The sequence below is a fragment of the Ochotona curzoniae genome, unplaced genomic scaffold (genome assembly GCF_017591425.1).
Source record: "Ochotona curzoniae isolate NIBS_2020 unplaced genomic scaffold, NIBS_Ocur_1.0 contig_883, whole genome shotgun sequence".
Classification (NCBI taxonomy): Eukaryota; Metazoa; Chordata; class Mammalia; order Lagomorpha; family Ochotonidae; genus Ochotona; species Ochotona curzoniae.
Genome location: NW_024466599.1, coordinates 75,674,072 through 75,698,121, shown reverse-complemented (window position 1 = coordinate 75,698,121; position 24,050 = coordinate 75,674,072). Strand labels below are relative to the sequence as shown.

General features: G+C 46.2%; 1 protein-coding gene across 7 annotated transcripts in view; it reads left to right on the top strand.

The window, feature by feature from the left end:
- The window catches only part of UXS1 (UDP-glucuronate decarboxylase 1), a 77,917-nt gene that overhangs the window by 33,349 nt on the left and 20,518 nt on the right, over nt 1-24,050 (top strand). For 6 of the 7 annotated variants that reach the window (XM_040993896.1, XM_040993898.1, XM_040993894.1 and 3 more), the window contains exons 4-6: nt 1,176-1,219; nt 8,470-8,530; nt 20,589-20,769. In XM_040993896.1, coding sequence (XP_040849830.1) covers nt 1,176-1,219; nt 8,470-8,530; nt 20,589-20,769 — 286 coding nt within the window. Of the gene's footprint in view, nt 1-1,175; nt 1,220-8,469; nt 8,531-20,559; nt 20,770-24,050 lie in introns of those variants that run through there. The other variant, XM_040993899.1, reaches the window with a different exon arrangement.

Here is a 24,050-nt window from a genome sequence, read left to right as displayed (position 1 = left end):
AGCTGAAAACACCAGACGCAACAACATATCTTAGGAAGTTTATTCCAGCGGGGCAGGAAAAGGGGAAGGAGAAGGGGAAAGGGGGAGGAGGAGAGTAAGGAAGGAGAGAGAGAGAGAGAGAGAGAGAGAGAGAGAGAGAACCGAGTGGGGCAGGAACAGGGAAGGGGAGGAAAGGGAGGTAAGAAGGAGGAGAGAGAGAGGAAGAGCAGGGGAGAGGAACCAAGGAGAGCAAGAGCAAGAGAGAGAACCGCACCTGGGGGCCTTTTTTGTCTGCAAGGTGTGGGGGGCGGGGATTTGGAGGGATTGAGGTCAAGGCCCCAGGGGATTGGTGCCTGCAGGTGAATGCCTGGGGATGATTGGTGAGTGGGCGTGGTTGGGGAAGGGGCTGGGAGATTGGGGGTGGGATTCTCAGGTGGAATGCCAGGTTACGTCCGATTGGTGGATGGCTGGACTGGCGCGAATCCTGTGAGCTATGAGGAAGAAGAAATGGCGCAGGGTCCAGGGTGGGATATTGGAATAAGTCCTTACATGATGTATTAACTATCACCTTAGGGACAGAAATAATTGACTCACACTTGAACTGATTGCCTAGAAGAGATGGGGAGTACCAATGTGCATTCCCCTGAGTAGGTCATGACCCTAAAACAGGTGGGAGGCCATGGATAAATAGCCCCACTGTCTTGGCTGCAGAAAGAGACTGGAGTCATTCATGTTGGCTCTGGCGTCCTAGAGAAGCCTTGGGTCACTATTTCTGCCCAAGCTCACATTATGAATGTGAATGTGGGTTGACTCGGCCATGCCCTGCAGTTTACATGCTGAGCACTTGGATCTCACTACAGGAACAGGAGGTGGAGTTTCCTAGGCTGCTCTTGGGGGATTCTTTTCTTCCTGGAAAGAGAGAGGTCGTATTGACCTGCCCGGTTTAATGAACCTGCAGTCCCTTTTTTTTTCTTCCTGATCAAAAGGTAACTGGAGTGAGATCTAGCATGTCATTTACCTGTGTAATTCTAGCATGGTGATTCAAGTAACTTGCCTTAATTTCAGATTGGAAGTCAATTGGTAGAAATTAAAATCGATTTTGCATCTTATCATGCTTATCCGAAATGTCAAAATGGGGTAAAAGTGATAAAAAATTGCTTTTGTTTTAAAATTGATTATTATCATTATTATTCCAGATTGTTGAACCACTAAGAGAGAAAATCAGAGATTTGGAGAAAAGGTATGTATTCTCTTCGTCTTGAGTAGAGGAAAATGCTGATACTGGGCTTTGTAATAGGGAAAAGTCAGTATCTAATTTCATATCAGCTGAATAATTAATTCCCTGTCATGAAAAATGGAAGGCATCCTTCAAAGAACCCTTCCATGAAAAGGTCAGTATGGACTTTTCACTTTGAATGTAGAGTTTTAAAATCTTTTTTTTTTCTCTCTCTATTGAAAGACTCTTTCTGATGAGTCGTGACTTCTCTCCAGAATAGAGGATGTTTATTTACTTAATCAGTTTATATTTCCAGAAAATCTTCCTAAAACCTAACTGTTAAATTCTAAGTTTAAAGCCCTCTGGAGTGAACATTTAGCATAGCAGCAAGACTCCAAGTATGGAGTACACTGGCTGTGTCTGAGTAGCTAGGTTTCTGTGCTTTTTTGTTTTTTTAATTATTTTTTTCGGCCGAGTGATGGCGAGAAAGGGAGAGACACGCACACACAGACACAAAGCAAGAGATATCTGCCTTGCAAGGATACCTTTTCCAGATGCTCACAACCTCCCGGGTGGGGCAGGCCGAAACCTTCAGCCCAGAACTGCATCCTCGTTTCGCACGTAGGCAGCAGGGACTCCGGCACTGGAGCCACCTTCGCTTACCTCCCAGGCATGTGACCTTTGAGCTCAGCTGGAAGCAGAGTAGCTGGGAAGTAGCCAGGCGTTCCTGGATGTAATGGCAGGCCTTCCCTGAGGCAGCCTGTCCCACTGTGTGACAGCACCTACCCAGAGAAGCTGAGTCAGATGCTTAGCTCTGGTTCCTGACCCCAGCTGCCTGGTCATGCAGACCCTGGGTCCTTACCATCCACAGAGAAGATCTGGGTGGAGCTGGCCATCTGGGGAATGAAGCAGTGGATAGACGCTCTCTTTCTATCTGCCTGGCTATCTCTACCACACAGATTGCTAAAGTTCTTCTTGTGATGTTAGTTTGATCGTCTAAACAGATGTCCACATTAAACATTTTGATCTTTTCCTCCATTTGCGTATAAGCCCCACTAGAACTCTGAGAGAAGAATGAATCTGGGTCTGTGAGGGCTTCCCTATGTGTAAACTGTTGAGAATAACTTGAGCAGGACACCAGCTGGCTTGTGCGTGTAGTGATAAGTCCAGCAGGATTCAGAGCAGACTCGTCTGGAGGGTGGAGATGGAGACACTGTCGGAAGCTGTAGGTGTGGGGTCCAGGACATCGTGCTTTCTCTGTCGGTTTTTGCTTTTATACCCAATGTGTATCAGGAGTTCTGCTAGCTTTTTGTTACATTAACTAAAATACCTTCAGGAATGCAAAGAACATTCTTAAAAAGGGAAAGACTTAGGCTTACAGCTTGGAGGTCGGAGTTCAGGCTCAGGAGACCCCCCTCATTGTCCTCTGGTGGAGCAGGTGCAAAGTTATGAGTGTATGGCGAGCCAGGAAGTGGAGAAGCCAGGCTGAACCAGGACTCTGCTGAGGTTCTCCACCCTAATCCATCAGCCCCATTAACTTACCGTATGACTGAGATCTTGATGTCCTGCGTGAATTTGGGAAGCCAAGTCCAGGTACAGTGGCTAAGAAGCCAGAATTGTGTAACATGACAGAAACACTTAGTTGAATTCAATTCCAAAGTAAATTCCTCCTCCTCTTTGACTTGGAGAGATTGCAGAGCATGCAAGCTTTGGGTCATTCTCTGTGTCACTCACACTTATAAAATGTTTGCACTTTTGGTGTATTAGCCTAGTGGTTAAATCCTCACCTTGCACAGCACCAGAAGCTCATGGGTGCTGGTTCATGTACCAGCTGCTCCACTTCCCATCTAGCTCTCTGCTTGTAACCTGGGAGGATGGTCCAAAGCCTTGGGACTGTGCACCCATGTGAGAGACCCAGAAGAAGTTCCTGGCTCCTGGCTTTGAATCAACTTAGCTCCAGCCCTTGTGGCCACTTAGGAAGTGAACCAGCAGTTGAAAGATCTATCTTTGTCTCTCCTTCTCTCTGTGACTCTTTTTTTTTTTGAAGATTTATTCATTTTTATTGCAAAGTTAGATATATGGAGAGAATATTGAGAGAAGGAGATACAGAGAGAAAGGCCTTCCGTCTGATGATTCAATCCCCAAGTGACCACAATGGCCAGAGCTGTGCCAATCCAGAGCCAGGAGCCAGGAGCTCTTCCGGGTCTCCCATGCGGGTGCCAGGGTCCCAAGGCTTTGGGCCATCCTAGACTGCTTTCCCAGGCTACAAGCAGGGAGCTGGATGGGAAGCAGGGCCGCCAGTTCAAAACTGGCACCCATATGGGATCCTGATGCGTTGAGGGCGAGGACTTTAGCCACTAGGCTGTGGTGCCAGGTCTTCTCTGTGACTCTTAAAAAAATAATAATATGTCTGCGTTTCTGGCACCAGAGCTTTTCCTTTGAGTGTCTATGTAGAAAACTTTGTATGTCTGAAGTAACAACTGAATCTTAAGAAAATTTGAAAAAGAAAATTGGAGATGGTTTTTTTAGAATTTATATAATCTCTTCCTGTGATGAGTTTGGTTGGTGCGAGTCAGTATTTATGGGAGTCCAGAAGGAAAAGGAAGAACGAAGAGCAGATTCCCCTTGACTTTTTTCATTAAGGGATCAGAGGGGATGAGAGTGGAGAGGAATGCTCCTTCCTTTTGTTCTTATCTTCAGCGGAGCCATCAGGGCAGCCTTCATTTCCACTCGTACTGGAGTGCGAGCTGGTGGGTATTTTTAGTAGATTGCCTTAGTAACATGAGGCTGCAGTTGCTTTGCATTTTTCTTGCCATGATTTTGTAGAGAAATTAAATTCCTGATAACGTTGTGTTGAATAGGCGCCAGAAATCCTGCCTTTGATAAGGTTATATAGAGATTTTAAAGGAAGCTTAAAAATATTTTAGGTATGTCAAGAAAACCCAATGCAAGCAAAGAAAAAAAATTTATATACAGTCATTTTCTTAGGTAATAATATCCATGTTTTTAATTTTTATTATTTGAGAGGCTGTGTGATGCCATAAAGAGCAAGTTATGGTCTGCTCGTTCACTGCCCACTGCACCTAGTGGCTGGAAGCCGGAGGCAGGCCCTGGGGTGCAATCCCCATCTCTAGCCAGAGTGGTTGTCACTGCGTCCAGGGTGCAGCAGGGAGCAGCCGGAGGCAGGCCCTGGAGCCGGAAATGGAACTCGGGCACTGCAAGTGGGACTGGCATCTTTACTGATAGGCTGGCTCCTGTTCTATAGTCCACCCCTGTTTAAACGTTTTTTGAAAAGAGAAATGTGTCCATTGCATGACTTCCCTGGAGCTTACAAACAAGATCCCTTAAAACAGGAATAAGAATTTAGCCTTAAGAATTTCCTAGGGTCTGCTGGTTGGTGGCGTGGAGGAGCAGGTAGAGGAGCCTGCAGCACTGTTGCAGTCAGCTGCTGTGGCCTGTGGAGGCTCTGGAGGGGAGTGGACCCAGCCCTGGAGGATGCTCACTCAGCTCCCTGTGCAAAGTGCAGTGTTTGCCTCTAACTCAAACACCCTCTCCCACAGGGATAAGATCCTTTCTAGGCTACTCATACATTGTAAGTGCTGTGTAAGTAGAGGGTACATTCTATTGTGCAGGCACTAATGACAAGCAGAAAAGATTACACGTGTTCAATCTAGATGTAACTTTGCTTGTATTCCCTTGATATGTTCTGTTCACAATTGCTTGAATCCGTCTTTGCAGAACCTGTGATGTGGAGAACCAATTAAATGTCTTTTAATTTCACCTCCATGGCTTTATTCTATGAATGGATGGCAAATAAGGATAATAGTGTGTATTCCAAATAAGCCGACTTTTTACTAATATTTCGACTAAACAGCAAGGTTAGGCCTAGCATCACATGTATAAGGAGTGCAGGGTTGATTTGGAGAGGAGGTAGGCAGAGGTCCACTCTGCCATGTTCTTCTCAGTTCTCTGCTTGCCTGTCTCCTGCTTGGAAAGCAGGCTTCCTGGAGTAGGACTTCCTTCCATGTGGTCCACTGTTGCCCGTGGTTAGCACGGCAGGGCAGGTGCTCAGCTTGAAGCGCCTAAGTGAATCGGCCCCATACAGAGTCATGTTTTCAGCCCCTTTCACCTTTCTAAGAAGCCCTGTGCCTCTCCGTGGCCTGCTTTCCACCTGCCACTGCCGGAGTCCAGCCCCAGCTGAGTTCGGAGCTCGCGAAGGGTGCGTGGATGAGGCGCAAAGAAAGAAAGAAAGAGACGGACCACTAGGGACTCTTGTTCATCATAATGGACTACACACAAAAGCTGTCCGCTTTATTTATACAGAATCAGTCAAACTCTGGCTCAGACTTTTATGTCATGGTCAAGTGGGTGTTTCCAAAGATAACTCTGCCATTTGTTTCACCTAAGGCTAGGATGTTAACCACCTGGTGCCTGGCACCTGGCGCCTGGCTAGGAAAAAGTTCTCAATAGATGGTGCATATCAATCACTAACACATTCCTACCACAATTACTTTACAGCTTGGTCTTGAGACAGTCAAGGAAGGAAGGGACCTAAAAGATCAAAGAAAGAGGGAAAGAATAGATTCCCACTACACCTGAAAACAGAATACCCTTGATTAGCATAGGATCAAAAGGGGAGTTAGCACCCTTGATTAGCATATTGCCACAGGATGCAGCCTTAACAGCAATAACAACTTTTTGGCTAAAAAACGGCAACAGCAACATCAGCTTCTAAGCTCCCATTGATGTTAAACTCCGCAGAGGCAGACAATGCCTAAATAGATTATAGAAATCTCAATGGGGTTGTCCGGTGTCCATGCAAAGGGAGGCAGAGCTGCATTCAGGTGTTGTAGACATCCACCGGGCCTTGCCACACAGCGGGACATTCCTTGCGGCCTTGCCTGCAAAGGAACGATACTCTTCACACCTTCCTGTCTTCCATATCCATCACACAGACCCCAGCATGCCACACTGGGTAAACCGAACAGGTGCTGGGGGACACCGAGTGGCCGCCTGCAGGTGTTGGCCACTCTGCGGAAATGCCATAATGAGTTAGTTATGCATATGAATCTAAAAGTTTTCGCTACATTTTAAAGAAAACAAAGCAAGAAGCCAGCGGGTTTTGCTTTTTAAATGAAAGGTTTTAGCCATGGTAGATACCCTCCATTTAGTCCTTCTTGCACAAGTCACCGTGTGTGTCAGCACCCATGCTTTTTCTTTGGTCACATTGAGTACAGGACAGCCACCTGTCGTTTTCTTCCTGGAATAAATAGCACACTAAGTTCCACGTTAAGCTTTCTGACAGGCTCTGTGACTCCCCTGTCTGCAGGTTCCAACAACTTCAAAATCATTTGGTGGGGAAAAATGCCTTTATATGGGACCTGTGCAGACACTGTTGTCTTGTAATCATTTCCTCAGCATCACCATGCAGCAACTAGTTACCTGGTATTTGCATTGTGTTAGGTAGTGTAAGTCACCTGAGACCAATCTGACGACTGCAAGAGAATGTGTTGGTCATAGGCAAGCAGTATGCCATTGCATAGAAGGGATTTGAAATCTGGATGTCGGTGGCTACATGGAACTTTAGAACCAGTGACCTGCAGGGAAACTTTTATTTTAAGCTAGCAACTTGGGATAAAACTTGGTTTCTTGACTAAACTGGTCTGCTGGCTCCAGGAGTGCTCCTCACAGGGCGGGTTCTACCCATCCACTTCTATGTTCCTGCACATAGCTGCAGTGCCATTCCCCGCCACAGGGGGCAGAGAATGGGCTTCCACAGTGAGTTGAGGGGATGGCTTCAGCCTGGGCTGGCATCATGGTGCTCTGAGGGCAGATGGGAGCTAGGCGAGTTTCTGTTGTGCTGTGTGACTGAGTTTGGGGTGGGATGGCACTGAGGCTAAAGGCATGAATGTTGCAAGTTCAGAGGGTGAGGGGAACTTGCAGACAGCTCTGTTTTATGTTGCCAGCCCCTTGCTGAATGATGGCGGAAGCTTGTAGAATGACTCAAAAGTTATTTGACAGTTTGGCTTCTCTCTCCCCCAAGTCCTATGGAATTGCCTCCAATTGAAAGCAGCGCTTGCCCCTGTCACCCAGTGACAGACACTCACTGTGGGCAGCACACACTGGAGACAGGCTATATCCAGGGCAGCCTGTGGGCTCACTGTGGGCAGCACGCACTGGAGACAGACTGTAGCCAGGGCAGCCCGTGGGCTCACTGTGGGCAGTATGTGCTGGAGACAGGCTGTATCCAAGGCAGCCCGTGGAAGGAAAGCTGTGGTTAACCCCTGCTCACAGGGGGTCACAGAGCTAACAAGGGGAAGGCCTGGGTACCTAGGCACACGTTCCCATCTGCCTGTCTCTGGTTTCCTTGTCTATAAGGGCAACTTGATTTTTTAGAGAATCTACAAGCTCTTAATGGCACTGTATGTCTACATTATAATAGCAAGGCCTCTTGTACTGGTTTAAACACCCCTGCACGCTGCCTCGCATGCGAAGGACACCTGTCAAGGTCTTCTGTCTGATGACGTATCACACTGTGTTTCATCCAGCAAAATTAAAGGAAATATACTTTGTGCTAGCTGTGGGCCCGTGGTGGGGACAGGGACTCTGGATGAAGCCTGTGCCGCCTGGCCTGACACCTCTGAAATTAAAATAGGAGCTATGAAGCTGGTCATCTGGATTTTTCTTGAATCGCCTCTGTTACTAACAGTCATTTCAAGAATGCAGTTTGGATTCATTGGCTCTGTTTGAGCTGAGGACCCCATGGTCCCTTTAGGGGAGCAAGGATCAGAGCGTACATAGACAGACAGCAGTTGCTGCTGCCAGGGTCGCTGGTCAGAAAGAGCTTGGATTTGTGACTGCCCAGAATAGGAGGCAGCTTTCTGGGCGTCTCCAGAACCATGGGAGGCCCTGTCTCCCGCATTGGACCACAGCCTCATGCTGCTGCCATCTGCCATGCTTCTCGTGGTATCTTCAGAATGCCACTTCCTCCCTCATTCTTTGTTTTTAACTAGATTTAGAGAGGGGACCCTCTAAAAGCTTTAAGAGGAGGCTGCTTAAATTTTCACCTCTCAGAACATTCTGTCAGCTTAATTCTGAGCAAGGAACAGGTCAGATATTTCTTGAATTTCAGCTAGGCAGCCTTCTGGTCCTCCACTTTCATTTTCAGTAAGGAGAACAGTAGCAGTTCTGCAGCCCAGCCTGGTCTTGAGGGTGGATGGGGAGAATACTGTGAAATGATTGACTCTCGCTTTCAATCTCTCCACATGACACAGCTTCACCCAGAAATACCCGCCAGTGAAGTTTTTATCAGAAAAGGATCGCAAAAGAATTTTGGTAAGTTTGTACATCATTGGTATTAGTAATCTAAAGAAAGTTTTTGTTTGTTTGTTTGTTTTTCAATTGAGAGTCAACTGACATAGCACAGAATTCACGTATAAGCTTCTGAGTTCATACACCGCTTGAGCATCCAGTTACGGAGTTAAGGATATGTGTGTGAAGTTTTTGCAGTAGCACCACATTTTGAGTTTTTGGTGTGTTGATTTCTCAGTACCTTTTTTTTTTAAGTATTTATTTTTTTGGAAAGTCAGATTTACAGAGAGGAAGATCTTCCGTCTGATGATTTACTCCTCAAGTGGCCACAATGGCCGGGGCTGAGCTCATCCAAAGCCAGGAGCCAGGAGCTTCTTCTGGGTCTCCCACATGTGTGCAGCATCCCAAGGCCATTCTCAACGGCTTTCTCGGGTCACAAGCAGGGAGCTGGAAGGGAAGCGGGGCTGCCGGGATTAGAACTAGTGCCCATATGGGATCCTGGTGCGCAGAAGGCAAGGACTTTAGCCTCTAGGCTACTGTACTGGTCCCTTCTAAGTGCTTCTGTTTGTTATAGTCCTGAAAAGAGACCTGCCCCCACTAGTGGGCACTTTCCCTTCCTAGCTGAGTCGCTTTGGGCAGCCTCTGAAATGACCTTCTGCCAACACGCATTTGCCTTTTGTGGTCATTTCGAATGAGTGAGGTGTGCCACACCATAGGATGAATCAGTACTCCTTTCCTTTTCGTAGCTGGACAGTAGTTCACTGTATGGACAGACAGAGCGTTTTATTCTTCTGCCTGTCAGTTGATGGACATTTGTGGTCCTTAATCCTCTGACAGCATTTTGAGTAATACCGCTGTGGACCTAGCAGGTGTAAGCCTCTCTGTGGACAGTCTTTCAGTCCTGGCTGTTGGAACGGAGTGAACTATTAGATAGTATGGAAACTTTGGAAAAAGTATGACGCCTTCTTTTTGCACTATGCTGGTTTTAACCTTTCTGGTTCCTGTATCACTTCGATGACTACCCTGACGCTTGCTTGACTAATCATGCCCTTGTTGGAGGTCAGTGCAGATTTACCAGTGAAAGAGTTTTATTTGCCTGTTGTGCAGCACAGTGTGAACAAAGAGATTAAACTTTTTTCTTTTTTAAGTAACAGCCTTTTGGAGGTAACAGCCCAACACCGTGTGGCTCACCCTTGAAAGTCTAGAAGCCAGTGGTACTTTGTCTATTTATGGAGTTGTGCAATGATCACCACATCCAATTCCAAAGCCTCAAAAACCCTGTGACCATCATTACCTATTTTCCAGTATCCTCCACACTGCACGCCGGAGATAACCACACTTCTACTCTCTGTTCACAAAGGTTTGCCATTTGTTTCATAAAGCTGGAATCATGTGGTATTTCTCCGTTTGTGACAGGCTCCTTCCCTTAGTAGAATGTTTTCAAGGTCATTCATGTTGCACTTCGCATCAGTCTTTATGTATTTCATTGTCAAATGGTACATTGTGTGACTACCGCATTTGATTAGTACATTTATTATCTCCTATGAAAGCTGTTTAGCCTTCTGAGTAACTAACAGAAGTTTGCCAGGGTAGGAGCGTCGAACATTTCCAGCAACCGTGCTTGGGGCTTCTGTTAGATTCACCGCTTGCCAAAATGAGATTCGCCAACCACCAGGGAAAGAATAACTCGGCCACACATATGAAAAGAATTTAGATGGCCTTTATTTCAGGGACCCACAGTCACGGGCTTCCCTTTCCCATGCAGCACAAAGACAGACATGAAGGAGTGGGCTGCAGAGTAAGAAGAGCACGAAAGAGATGGAGAAGGGGCGTTTTAAACTCTCCTTGACACGGAAGCCGAGATGGGGGCGGGAGTCACCTCGGCCCTTATTGGTGGAGGGATATGAGTCTGTGTCCCTCATTGGTGCAACGGTGGTCTCACCACCTGAAGGGCCTGCCAGAATTCCACCATCTGTTCCGGCTTTGGTTGGAGGCAAACTCTGCCCTTCTCCGGCCCCCGTGGCAGCCATCAGCTTCCGGTTCCTGAACACACCGAACACCATTTGTTACTACGCCTTTCCGGTCCTAGCCCCAAGTCCTTGAGGGCTAATGATATTGAGCGTCTTTTTAAGAGCTTACTGGTCATTTCCATATCTTTGGTAATTGGATTATTTTCCCTTTATATTATGCATTTATAAAAATCCTTTATATGGTACAAATAGGAGGTTCTTATCAAATATATGATTTGCAGTATTTTCTTCTTTCTTAAACTGAGAGTTAGATAAAAGCAGCTTGTTCTTTCCCCAAACGCCTGCTTTGGTGGGCTGGCTAAGGTCGACGCTGGGAGCTGGGAGCTCCGTGCAGGGTTCTACATGCTGCCCAGTCCCCGGGCCGTCTCGTCTTTCTGCTGTGGTCCGCATGAGCAGGAAGGTGCGACCTGTTACTGCAAGTGGGCTGGGAGTGTCTTAGCTGCTAGGCCGGATCCCTGTGACCCCATTGCTTCTCCCTTTCTCCACGGTATTCTTTGAAGCACATTGATGAAGTCTGTTTTTTCTTTCCCCCTGACTTTTAAAAAAAATTTTTGTTGCCATGTTTAAGAAACAGTTTCCTGGGCCCAGCACGGTGGCCTAGCAGCTAGCATCCTCGCCTTGAAAGCATCGGGATCCCATATGGATGCCGGTTCCAATACCAGCGGCCCCGCTTCCTATCCAGCTCCCTACTTGTGCCTTGGGAAAGCAGTCAAGCATGGCCCAAAGCCTTGGTTCCCTGCACTAGAGTGGGAGACCTGGAGGAGGTTCCTGGCTCCCGGCCTCGGATCGGCACAGCATCGACCGTTGTTGTCACTTGGGGAGTGAATCGTTGGACAGAAGATCTTCCTCTCTGTCTCTCCTCCTCTCTGTACTAATGACTTTGTAATAAAAGTAAACAAATCTTTACAAAAAAAAAAAGAAAGTTCCCCAATTTAAGTTGGCTAGAGCTTACTGTTTTAATTTAGGTCTGTGATCCATTTTGAGTAGCTTTTTAATATAGTATTATGTCAGGGTGCATCGTCCATCCTGCTGTTGTCTGTGTCGGCGAGCCGTCCAGCATAGCTTATTGAAATGACTGCTTATTGCCTGTTGAGTTGTCCTGTGGCGCTCATCCTGAGGGTCTCTGGACCGTTGATATATTTCTTTCTAGACTCTCGATTCCATTGCCCTTTGCCAGATCCCCATGATCTTTTTTTAAAAATCTGTTATTTTTTCTTTTGAAATAAAACTTGGAGTGAAACGTGTAAATTCAGTGAGAGCTGGCAAATGTGTATTCTTCATACTCCTTCTGATCAATCCCTAGCACCATCGTGGGGCGACTCTGCTGGCTTAGCGCTCCACACACGTGGCCTGGTGACTGTGGAAGCACTCCGCGTGTTGCGTGACTTACCCAGCGTGGGATGGAGCGTGTGGATGTCAGCGCATCATGCCTTTGTATTGCTGAGCATCATTCAGTCACATAGACGGAGGGCTCCTGCTGCTAACGGACACCTGAGCTGTTTCCAGTTCTGCCTGTTACTCTGTCAGGTTCTCCTTTGTAAATACAGAGGGTCAGGTCTGCTGGCTCATAGAGTAGCTTTATGGCTTTTTTTTCTTTAATGTAAGAAATTACCAAGATGACTAGATTATACATAATCCATTTTCAAGAGTAAATCAAAATATAGCGTTTTATTTCTCAGAAGCAACCATTACCTTTACAGCATCGAAATGTTGGCTAAGTTGAACCTTCTTTTGTTTATATTCTGTTTCTGGCTTTCTCATTCCTATATGCGTATGTGGATTCTCATTTTTCTTTTCACGCTGGTCTTTCAGTACTTTCCCATTTAACTGTGGCTCTTGCGCTGAATTTTCATCTTTGAAACCACAGCTCGTACCATTCTATATTGTTTTTGTTCTTTCCCAGTTCTCTGTCCAGTTTGCTTTCCGGCTTGGTCAGTGGGGTCCATACCTTTCCATTCTTGGAGGATGGTGCAGATCTTTGTCCCATTTTGGTGATTTGAGCGGCTGCCTCTTTTATTAAACCCGCCCACACCCACACCTCTGGGTTCTCGGGATTATAAACAGCAGCGAAGGGACGATTCCCGGCCTTTTACTTCAACTTTCCCATCCGTCTCTCAGTCACCTACCCAGTCCCTGCCATTTTGAAACTTCACCCACATAGTCTTTTTATTTTATGATTTACTTTATTTTAACTTGAAAGGCAGAGTTACAGAAAGAGAAAGAGAGATTTTTTTTCATCTGTTAGTTCACTCCCTAATTGGCCACTTAACTATTGCAAAACAACACTTTGGAATTCTTGCTTATTTTTTTACTATGTACATTTTCATGAGCTTTTTGAAGACTCTCCATGTATATAGATTTCAGAAATTATTTGTCACCGAAATAAACTTATTTTTTCAACTCTCCGAACTTGTTGAAATGGCCTCAAGTTGTGTTTTACGATTACCCCATTACCACTAGCACTGCAGTGTCCCTATGGATTCTAGCTCATGTCCGAGAACACTTGCTTTTTGTATAAACAACATCTCCTTACAAGTTTTCTCATGGTTCTGCTTGCAATGAATATTCTCAAGTTTTTAATTTATGTAGCAAAGCTTTTTATATTTTATAGTTATTTTCAGTTATATGTAATTTTTTTTAAAGATTTTGTTTTTTGAAAGTCAGGTTGATAGACATAGAGTGAGAAACAGAGAGATCTTCCATCTGTTGGTTTACCCCTCAAAACATGGCTGTGCCAGGCAAAAGCTAGACACCATGAGCTCCATCTCGGTCTCCGACGTAGGTGGACTGCAGTCCTAATCATTAGCCTGTAGGCAGGGAGTTGAAGCAGAAGAGAAACAGGCATGCCACAGGCTAACATCCATGTGGGACACTGGTGGCATAGGTGGCAGTTCTGTCCACTGTGTCACACCGCCAGCCCCATATGGATGTGTTCTTGAATGTCTCTTTCTTTTTGTACTGTGTATGTGCTGTCCACTGCTTTGTCCATTGTCTGTTTCAGTAGTCAGTTGTTAATCAGATTAGGGTTCCCTTGTGTTGTGACATGTCATTTCTCTTTTTCTGCTGAATTAATTTCCTTGGGTTACTGTAACAACCCCATGCTACAGAAATTTAATCTTTTGCAGTTTTGGAAGCTACAAATCTGAAATAAAAGTGTTACCAGGACCATGCTGCCTCTGGAAGCATCTGTGACAGCATCCTTGGCACTCCTTGTGTAGAAGCAACACTCCAATCTGCCTCCATCAGCAGGGGGAGCCCATACATATCGAATCCAATGGGAGCATTAGGAACTACCAAGAGAAAAGAAATTTTCATGTACTGATTCACTCTTCAGATGGCCACAATGGACAGGCTGGGCCAGGCTAAAGCCAGGAACCAGAAGCTTCTTTGGGTCTCCCACATGGGTACAGGGGCCCAAGCTTTCCCAGGCACATCAGCAGGGAGATGGAGCAGAAGTGGAACAGCCAGGTCATGAACCAGGGCCCGTGAGATAACAGTGTTGTAGACATCAACTTTAGCCACGGTGCCACTGTGTTGACCCCAGCAATTATTTCTCTGAATTTTTTTTACTTATTTTCCCTTCTTCCTGCAGTCTCTTTGCATGCATATTTGTGCACATACTGATGTCCTGTAATGATCTGAGGCTCTGTATTTTTCTAAACAACACAATGTAGCAGTGGTACACTGACATTTGTGCTAGAAGTAAGCTAGAGACGGTTTAAAGTACACAGGCAGATCTGCCTAGATTATGTTAAATTATACTTCTTACATGAAGAAATTGAGCATTGATGGGATCCTGGGCCAGTTCCCTGTGGATGTTGAGCGATGACTATTTTGTGGGAATTCTAATGTTGCCTGCACCCCCTACCTGCAGCCTGTATGTTTAGTGACGTCTTTAATTTCTTTCATTGAGGTCAGTTTCTCCCACATCCTGAAACCTCTGCCTGTTAGTCTGCCTTGTAGCCTTGGCCTCATCCCCTGGTAGCAGTGATTCTGACAGATTTCCATGGACTGTCTCCTTCCTTTCTGGGCTCAGCTGTCTGCCTCTTGTGGCATCACACCCAACTGTTAAGTTTTGATCATTGCCAGCTGGTGATGTTTTCTTCCAATGGTGCTTTGTGTGTAAACTCTCCCTCAGATGCAGTTCAATTCCAACCCTTCTCAGAGGTGGATTTTGATCCATATGCTTGAGGTTACTTCTTATGCCCAGAGGGCTCCTTATCACCCTTTCCTCGGTTCCCTCTGGCTGATGAGCTCATCTCGATTCTGGCATATTTCTTTTCAGAGCGACTGTCTCTTGCTGATTGCTCACTAAGTTCCCACTGCTTTTGAGAACACGCTTGTTCTTGAACTTACTTATGTTTTCTTTGAAGTGAAGTCAGTTCCTGTGAGTGAAGAACCTAGGCGTTTTCTGCCTTTTGTGATTCTGCCTTAATGGCTTGGCTGGGGGCTGTGTGAACCTCAGGCCTGATAGTCCACGTGACACCCGGCAGGACACCTGGCAGGTCATGTAGGCAGACCACTCCTCAGGAAGGAGGTACCTGGTGTTTGATAAGATTCACAGGCCAATAGCTCATCGATTTGTACTTTTTGAAAATTGCTTGTTTCAAACCCACCAATAGAAGCCTACTAAATCATGACTGTATAATTAATAGCCTGAAATGTATAAGAACTGGGGGGCTTGGGCTCTCGCCCCTTCCCTTGGCTCTGCTGGCTCGCGCTTCTTTTGTCCTCCTTGTGGATCTTTGCAGCCTCGGCTGCGGCTGCCCCTCCCCCGCCTAGCCATGCTGGGCTGGGGGAGGTGGCTGGGTTACCTAGGCTAACCTGAATAAACCACCTTTTTGCCTCAGCACCGACTTCAGACTTGATGATTATCTGGGGGTTTCAAAAACCGGCACAACATTTGGGGGCTCGTGAGGACAGCTGTGGAGCCACCTGCATGGATGAGCTCTGTGTGTAGAGGATGTCTGTGAGCCAGTGCTGTGGAGTTGAGGATAGAGGGGCCTGCTGTGCTTCACAAGCAGGGTGCTGGGCTGGAGCCATGACCCGGCTCCTGCCTTTCCTCTGGGCATTGAACCCAGCCCCTAGGAGCAGGCCGGGGGAACCGGAATCCTGTGGTTCTCCGCTGTACTGTGTAGGAGCATTCAACCACACTCAACACGCTCTGAACTTGGGTGAGGAGGAGGGGAAGAAGAAGGTGCCAGGAGGAGGTCATGAATCAAGTGTCATGTTCTCTTGGCTCTTCTAGTTTAGATTTTGTTGAAATTGTTATTTCATGTGCTGTAGATGCCTAACACAAGTATGAGAGAATTTTGTGTTTTGGATTTTTTTTTAATTAGTTTGAGAAGCTGGTTTCCTCTGCAGATGGCCGCCTTGACCAGGAATGGGTCAGGCTGAAGCCAGGAGCTGGAAACTCAATCAGGTATCTCAGGTGGGTGGCAGGGACCCAGCTGCTGGTGCCATCGCTGCTGCCTGCCAAGGGCTGGGTAGGCAGGAAGTGAGTCAGGATTGAGCTAGAGGCAGGTATTTGAACAGTGGTACTTAACCATTGCCATTTTTTCCTTACATTTAGAAATATTTTATGTTGTCTTATGATGTAGTTCCATAGGCTTTGGGGTTGCCCAGGCCCTTTCGCAAGGTTACCCACCACCCATTGGTTTCTCCTCTAGTTTTATAATGGATGTCCTCCATGAACGGTCACAAGTCCATCATGTTGTTGAAGTGTTTCCCAACAAGGTAGGCATGGACATTGTCACAGTTCATCATCTTACTGTTAGGATGTATTCAGTTCTTTCACTGGGAGTCCATCTTTGGTCTGTATGTATAGAGACATACAATACTTTGTTTCCACATATGAGCATATCAACACCTGCTTCACTTCCATTATATATCCCTTAAGTTACAGCACCATTGAGCACAGTCCACAGGGGTGAAAATAATAAGTTTTCATCAGTATGAATTTAACAAACATGCTGTTAAAATAAAAATGCATCACAGGGGTGGTGAAAAAATCAACCTTCTGGTAGGAATAGATGCCAATGCATCATCCTTGTGGCACTGAAGAAATTACAATAAAAAACTAGACCCTCATTACTCATGATATGTAGCAAAACTGTTGAAATGGACATTTACAATCTCAAGTGTTTACAAGCAATCCATCTCTTATGGATGATCAATTAATGAATCACAGGAACTTATTGGGAGAGACACAAATAAATAGGAAGTGTGAATGAAAAGGCAAGATTTACAGCAAAAACAATTAAATTTGACCCCACAAAACTGCAAATTGAAATAAGAGAGAGCCATTCTGTAAGAGGATGAGCCAAACAATCCTTAGCAATATTAGCATTGAGATTTTTGATGGAAGTTATCTTATATCACAGCAAACATGTGGTATCTGACCTTTGGAGACTGGCTCATTTCCCCTAGCATTATAGTCTCCAGTTCAGCCTACTTGGCTACAAACGATTGTATTTCATTCTTTTTAATAGCTGAGTAGTATTCCATAGAACAGACGAACCACAGTTTCTTTATCCAGTCCTCTGTTGATGGGCAGCTAGGTTGTTTCCAAGTTTTTGCAATTTGTGATTGTGCTGCAGTGAATTCAGGGGTGAATGTTTGCTTTCTCATGCATCAGGTCCTTTGGATATATTCCCAGGAATGCAATTGCTGGATCCTATGGCAGGTGAATTTTCAGTTGCTTGAGTAATCTGCATACTGACTTCTACAGTGGCTGCACCAGCCTGCATTCCCACCAACAGTGGAGTAGGGTTTCTTTTCCCCACATCCTCACCAGCAGATATTGTTGGTAGTTTTCTCTCTGGGGGCCATCCTTACTGGAGTTAAGTGGAGCTTCAGTGTTATTTTATTTGAATTGCCCTTGTTGCTAGGGAGTTTGGGGACTACATCAAACTAAGAAGCTTCTGTATAGCAAGGAAACAACAAAGTGAAAAAGCAGCAAACAGAGTAGGAGAAAATCTTTGCACACTACACAGGAGACAAGGGGCTAATATACGCAGTATACAGAGAACTCCAACATGGCCATAGCAACTAAAAGAGCAAGCCAGTGAAGAAATGGGTGATGGAAATGAGCACTTTTCCAAGGAATCAACCCAAAGGCCAACAGACATTTGCAAAAAGTAAAAATAGCCATCAGCATCTTAACCAGCTTCTAAAGCACTAGGCCAAATGCCTGTCTCTGACTTCTACAGTTCTGGTTATTGATTGGCTGATTGGAGTTTGCATCAGTTGGGATACTGTTGGAGAATAGGTCTGTGGAGTGCTTCACACTGCTGTTCCACAGAATTTTTCTTTCTCTCTTTTTTTTTTTTTTCGTCTGTGACAATAAATGACTGTTTTACTTTCACCTGTCATTTGGGTTGTAGCAATGTGTATCCCAAAGACTCTGTTCCTCCTGCTGTTCCAAGAAGGCTTACATAAGTTGGGCCCAGACGCTAAAATCTCAACAGTTGTGTGCCCATCATTCAGGGTTTTTTTCTGTCACTCACAGAATGTGCAAGTGACAGAAAAAATCATTGGTTTCTCAAGGTTAATTTTTTCTTATGAGACCAATCAAAATCTGATGGTCTTGTGTCAGTGTGTTTTGTGTTGTTGTAGCAGAGAACTCCAGACTAGGTCGTTTACTGTGAGCTGGAAGTTAGTGTCTCATGGTTCTGGTGGCTGGGAGCACCAGGATCCAGGCCTGCTACCTGGCCTCTGTGCTCTATCATACAGTGGCAGAAGGGCAAAGAGAGGGCAGGAAAGCGGAAGAATGGGCACGGTCATCCCTGTAATCATGGATCTGCTTCTGAGGTAGCAGCAATCATCCATTTATGAGGACAATACCTTTCTAGACTAATCCCCTGTTGTTAAGTTGCAACTCCCACTTGGTGGCACTGGATGTTAAGTTTCTAGCACATGCATTTGGGGGACCATATGCAAACTCCAGCAGCACTAGTAGATGAAACTTGCTCGGTAGTGCCAGGGTTACTGTTTCCGTGTGGGCTGTTCTTTCCAGGGATACTGAGTGTTCCAGAATAAAAGTCACTTTACACAGCGTCACTGCAAAAGGACCTAACATTTCCCACTCATTCGCTGTCCCATAGGGTAAGCGTATGGATGTGTTGAAAGTCGTTTGGCACATGTGTCTCACAGATTATTTCTAGACCATAAAGGCTTTTCAGTGATTGTTGAAGCCTTAGAACAAAGGAGAGTTTTGTTGGGAAGTGTATTCTTTCTGGTAATTGACTGAGGAACGTGGGTTTGCTTGCTTGACCTTAAGCTGCATCCTCCAGCTACCTGTAGGATCCACCAGAGAAAGCACTGGAAGCATGTGGACTTGAGCTCCTACATCGCAAAGCCGTGCAGAGCTCTTTGTGTTCTAAGTATTTGCAGGAAAGTAGTCTTCATTCTCCTCCAGTAGCATCCTTTGGGAACGAGCTTGGTGATATTTCTGAGAAAGCTTTCCAAAGGCTGTGCTTCTGGGTTTGGTTTCCGTTTGAAATACTCGCCTAATGGGCTGAACGTGCTGAGAAAAAAATGTTACAACTTCCCATTTATGTCACAGAAGTCCTTTAGTATTCTCAACAGAAGAGAGTTGCTCAAGAAAATAATTCAAATGCATAGTAATCCAGGTTAATCTCTATAATTATTTTAATTTAAAATTTTATTTCTTTGAAATGTAGAAAGAGATTTTTCCATCTGCTAGACAACTCCCCAGATGCTCACAACAGCTGGCACTGGGTGCCTCCAGAGCCATGGGCTGAAAACTCCTGCAGTCTGTGGTGTGGGTGCCATGAACCCACCACTTGATGTCCCCACTGCCCCGCAGTGTTGGCGTTAGTAGGAGGCAGGAATTGGGAGCAGAGCTGACACTTGCCCTCGGACACTCTGGTATGCGATGCAGGCATCTTAATCAGCATCTTAACCACTACCCCAAACACATGCCCCCCTCCCAGCAAGTGTATGTCACTGCTAAAATATTGACCCGTTAGAGATGGTGTTGTATAGTTTAGTGCGTTACATTCAGCTCTTTGCTGTCAGCCAGCTGTTTTAGGTAAATTGGTAGTGTTATATTGCCACAGAATATTTTTTGAAACATTTACGTATATGTATATTAATCAAAAGGGGTTAAAGTTCTTTAAGATAGGATATTTTTGATTTGGATACTGTGCAACCTTTGACCAAACACAATAAATTGAAGCTTTATTGATGAAATGAAGTTTCATTTTATGAACTAAGCATCTTAGTAGTGAGTCAGATTTGAAATTCAGTCATTTCTCTTCAGAATCTTTTTGTTGTTGTGCAGGTGCACTTGTGGAATGGAGGTTTGGAAGTCCTTTTTCTGCTGTGCTAACAAAATGCCTGAGGCCAAGCTCTGTATAGAGAAGTATGCTTAGCTCATGGTTTTGGAGGCCAAGAGTCCAATATCATATAACCCCCTTCGTTTGGTTTCTGGCGAAGACCGCATGGCAGGTGTCATCATGGCAAGACTGCTTGCAGGAGGCATCAGATGTCAAGACCAGAAGGGTAGGGCAAAGCCAGGCTTGCTCTTTGTAACAGTCCTCTTGTGTGACAGTCCTCCTGTTGGGAGGTTAATTCCTCCCAGAGGTAACATCCCTCTGTCAGCCCACTGAGGACCAAATTTCATGCACTTAAGTACTTGGGGGCAGAATGAAGCTGTTTCTGAATCTTAGCAGTAGGAGGGCTCCAGGTAAAACACAAACCGGGCTGATGGTGGAGAGAGCATGTGTTTCGGAAGGCTGGAGGTTTATTCCTTCCTGATGATCTCAATGAAAAACTCAGCTTGGGTGTCAGTTCCTTGTCTCTGATGAAAGGACATTTTGGAGATAGTGCTGGCTGTTGAGCATCAGGACTGCTGTGACTTAGAGCATCGCGCTAGTGTGTCTACCAGAGCTAGTGTGCCTACCTGGTTGGTAGTTGAGGGATGGGTCTCCGTGGGAGTGGCCCGAAACTGGCTGTGCCACACACGGTTATCACCACGCTCTCCAGTGCCGTTTCCAGGAATGTCTTACGTGCATGTCCTCCTGCAGATAACTGGAGGCGCAGGGTTCGTGGGTTCCCATCTCACCGACAAACTCATGATGGACGGCCATGAGGTCACCGTGGTGGACAACTTCTTCACAGGCCGCAAGAGAAATGTGGAGCACTGGATCGGCCACGAGAACTTCGAGCTGATTAACCACGATGTGGTGGAGCCTCTCTACATTGAAGGTGAGAGGAACCTGCACAGCGTCACTGTTTTCCGTTTGGCAGATGGTCCCTCCTGGGGCAGCCAGATTCCCCCAGGCAGTCCTTCTGACCTGGCTGCGCCAAGTGTTGTGTTCTGCCTTTGAAGTGAGCTGGCTGTTCACAGGGCAGCATCTTAGTGCTGGCGGTGGGGGGTCTGTCAGTGGGAGCTTCAAGTTTCACTGCTCTGTGAACAGGTTTTTTGTTGTTGTTTTTAAGATTTATTTATTTATTGGAAAGTCAGATATACAGAGAGGAGGAGAGACAGGGAGGAAGATCTTCCGTCCGATGATTCACTCCCCAAGTGAGCGCAATGGCCGATGCTATGCTGATCCGAAGCCAGGATCCAGGAACTTCTTCCAGGTCTCCCATGTGGGTGCAGGGTCCCAAGGCTTTGGGCCGTCCTCGACTGTTTTCCCAGGCCACAAATAGGGAGCTGGATGGAAGTGGGGCTGCCAGGATTAGAACCGGTGCCCATATGGGATCCTGGCGCATTCAAAGCGAGGACTTTAGCCTCTAGGCCATGCCACCGGGCCCCTCCGTGAACAGTTTTGAGCTTCTGACAATCGTTAAAAGGAATATTTGTGAAATATACATGTGCTATGGTCTGAATTTGTATGTCCCCCCCCAAATGTTGCAAGTTGAAATCCAAACCCCTAAATTGGTGGAATTGGGGATCAGACCTTTGGGGATTGGTAGGTTTAGACAAGAGACCTTGCAGACTCCCTCACCTGTTACACTGTATGAGAGCAGAGAAGGCACCATCTGTAGACCAGGGCAGGAAGCAGGCTCTCACTGACCCAGGGCTGCCAGCAGCTCAGGAGTGCTCAGTACACGCCTGTCATTTGTCAGTCACTGCTAAACAGAGTAAGCATCCATAGCGCAGGGGATGCCTGAGCTGTTTCACATGCAGTTACTCTGAGCTTCCTGTGGGAAGTTAGCTGCTGGAAAATGCTGAATTCATGATGATGTCCTACTTAGCAGTGTTGGAAGTTACTTTTCTACTGTAAAAGGAATTATGGTTTGGGGCTGTCATGCAGTGAATGGTGACTCCAAAAAGGATTGGTCCCAAGCTTAACACCCAGTACCTGGAAATATAATGCTGGTGGCGAAAGAGTCTTTGCAAATGAGCCCAAGCAAATGTGCCCAAGGATTTCTGAGTGCTGTGGATGGACTAAAATTCCATGTTCTTATAAGAAAGGCGGAGATGAGAGAGCACATGGAGAGAAGAGGAGAAGGTGGAGTGGGGTCCCACAGGCCATGGCAAGGAGCACTTAAGGAGGTGAGGGGAGGATTCTCCTTTAGAGCTGCTGGAGGAAGCGTGGCTTTGCTGACACCTTGCAGTCAGACTTTGCCTGCTGTTTATAACCACCTGGTTTGCAGTACTTGAGTAGAGCAGCCATGCAGGTTGCTAATTTAGCAGGCTTCTGTAGACTGCAAACCGTTTCCTCCGAGACTCTGTAAGCTGTGTTGCTCATAGACGCCTCTGAGGAGCCCGCAGACTTAACTGTGTTCTCTTTATGTGACCGCGGCTCAACAACCCCTGCCTAGAAGAAGAACTGGAGTCAGGTTAGATCAGACTTGACTGCACAGCGGCCGAGGACTCAGGCTTGGATCCAACTCCAAGTGTGCAGTTAGCTGCTCCTCTCCCACCACACCCGCTGCCACAGAGCATTCCGCTCTGTTTTCATGTTTCAGGTCAGATCGCAACCATTTCCTGCATGTCAGTAAACAGTACCTCGAGGGATCCGTGTCACTGCTGAGCAGTTCTCACTGTGTGAATATATCATAGCTACTTACTGCTACTCAGTATTCTCCAGAGAGTATTATTACCAATATCCCTGTCTGAATCTTATATCTGCAGTAGAAATCATGTAATAATTGTACCCAGTCATGCTGTTCTCTTTCCTTCATTGTTCAGTGGTGTCTGTCATCTCTACTATATTGGTAGCATTGAGCCTTATCTCAAACAACTAACAGTGTTTCACTGACATGACAGAAAGCACTGTTTCAATGTACATTTCTTTGGCTGCTAAAAAAGGTTAGACTTTCTAAAGTGTTAATTCACAAAAAGAATTGCAAATTGTTTTCACTCACTTTTCGAGTTTTAGGCAGTAGGGACGTGAGCCGTGGACATAGTTACAGCATTCCTTCCCCAGTCTAGCTGTTGCCTTTTCACTTTGTTGAACTGGTATCATTTTAATATAATCTTATCTGCCTATATCCCTCTGCTGTTTCTTCTGTGCCTTTTATATTCTCACAATCCCAAGGTTGCATAAATAGTTAGCATTTCTGAAGTAGTCAGTTTTTTATTGGCCTCCTGCTTCCCTTTGAAGCACTTGGCCGTTGATTTGGGGTCCACATGGGGACTAGGCTGCAGTTTTTGTGACAACAACTTAGGCAGTTGTCTGATACACCAGGGTTAGGGTGTAGTGTGGGTGTCGCCTAGGACCCCATTGTGCCCGGAGGATTGGCCCTCAGCAAGGTGGTATTGGGTGGAGCTGTGGATGATGAATAAGAGCTGAGCCTTTGGGTCAGTTAGAGGTGTTCCCTCTGACACAGGGAGGGCAAAGAGCGGCTGCCTGTGGGCCGTAGAGGTCCTGTAAAACCATTGGGTCCAGCACCTCAAGGCAGCCACAGGCAGGACTTGAAATCCAGTAAATCGCTATAGTGGACTGATTTTTAAGTTGATAATTTTGTTCTGACGTGCAGATGAGGTTATAAATATTGAGATGGCTCTTGGCAGGAAACGAAGGTCCCCCACACCTGCTGTAAAGAAGGGACAGTGATTTCTGAATCTCTCCCTTTTCCTGACACTCCACTGCCACTGGCTACCTGTCTTGATCATCCAGGCCTCACACAGCAGAGCTCACGTAGTGCCATGCCTTTTGGATCTCTGGAACTGCAGGCTAGATGAGCGTCTCTTCATGGTAGCTAGTACCAAAGCTGACGGATAGCCTTCTCTGTGGAGTTGCGGTGGGGTCAGTTGAAGGGAGGGCAGGTGAGAAGCGCTTCAGCAGGTGGACTTCTACAGCCGTCCTGCCCAGGTAGCCCCTCCCAGTGTTCAGCAGAGATGCTCTGATACACTTCAGGTCTGCTGCTTTTAAACCTAGGTTTCTTGGATTTTCTGAACCCTTACAAGCAGAAGAAAGTGGAAGAGAGCCTCGTAGAGGGATGCCTCGGGCAGCCAGAGAGGGTCACAGTGGAGAAGGACCTTACCTCCACTGCTGCCGTTGCGGCTGAACGGGACTCCCCCCTGTGGCTGG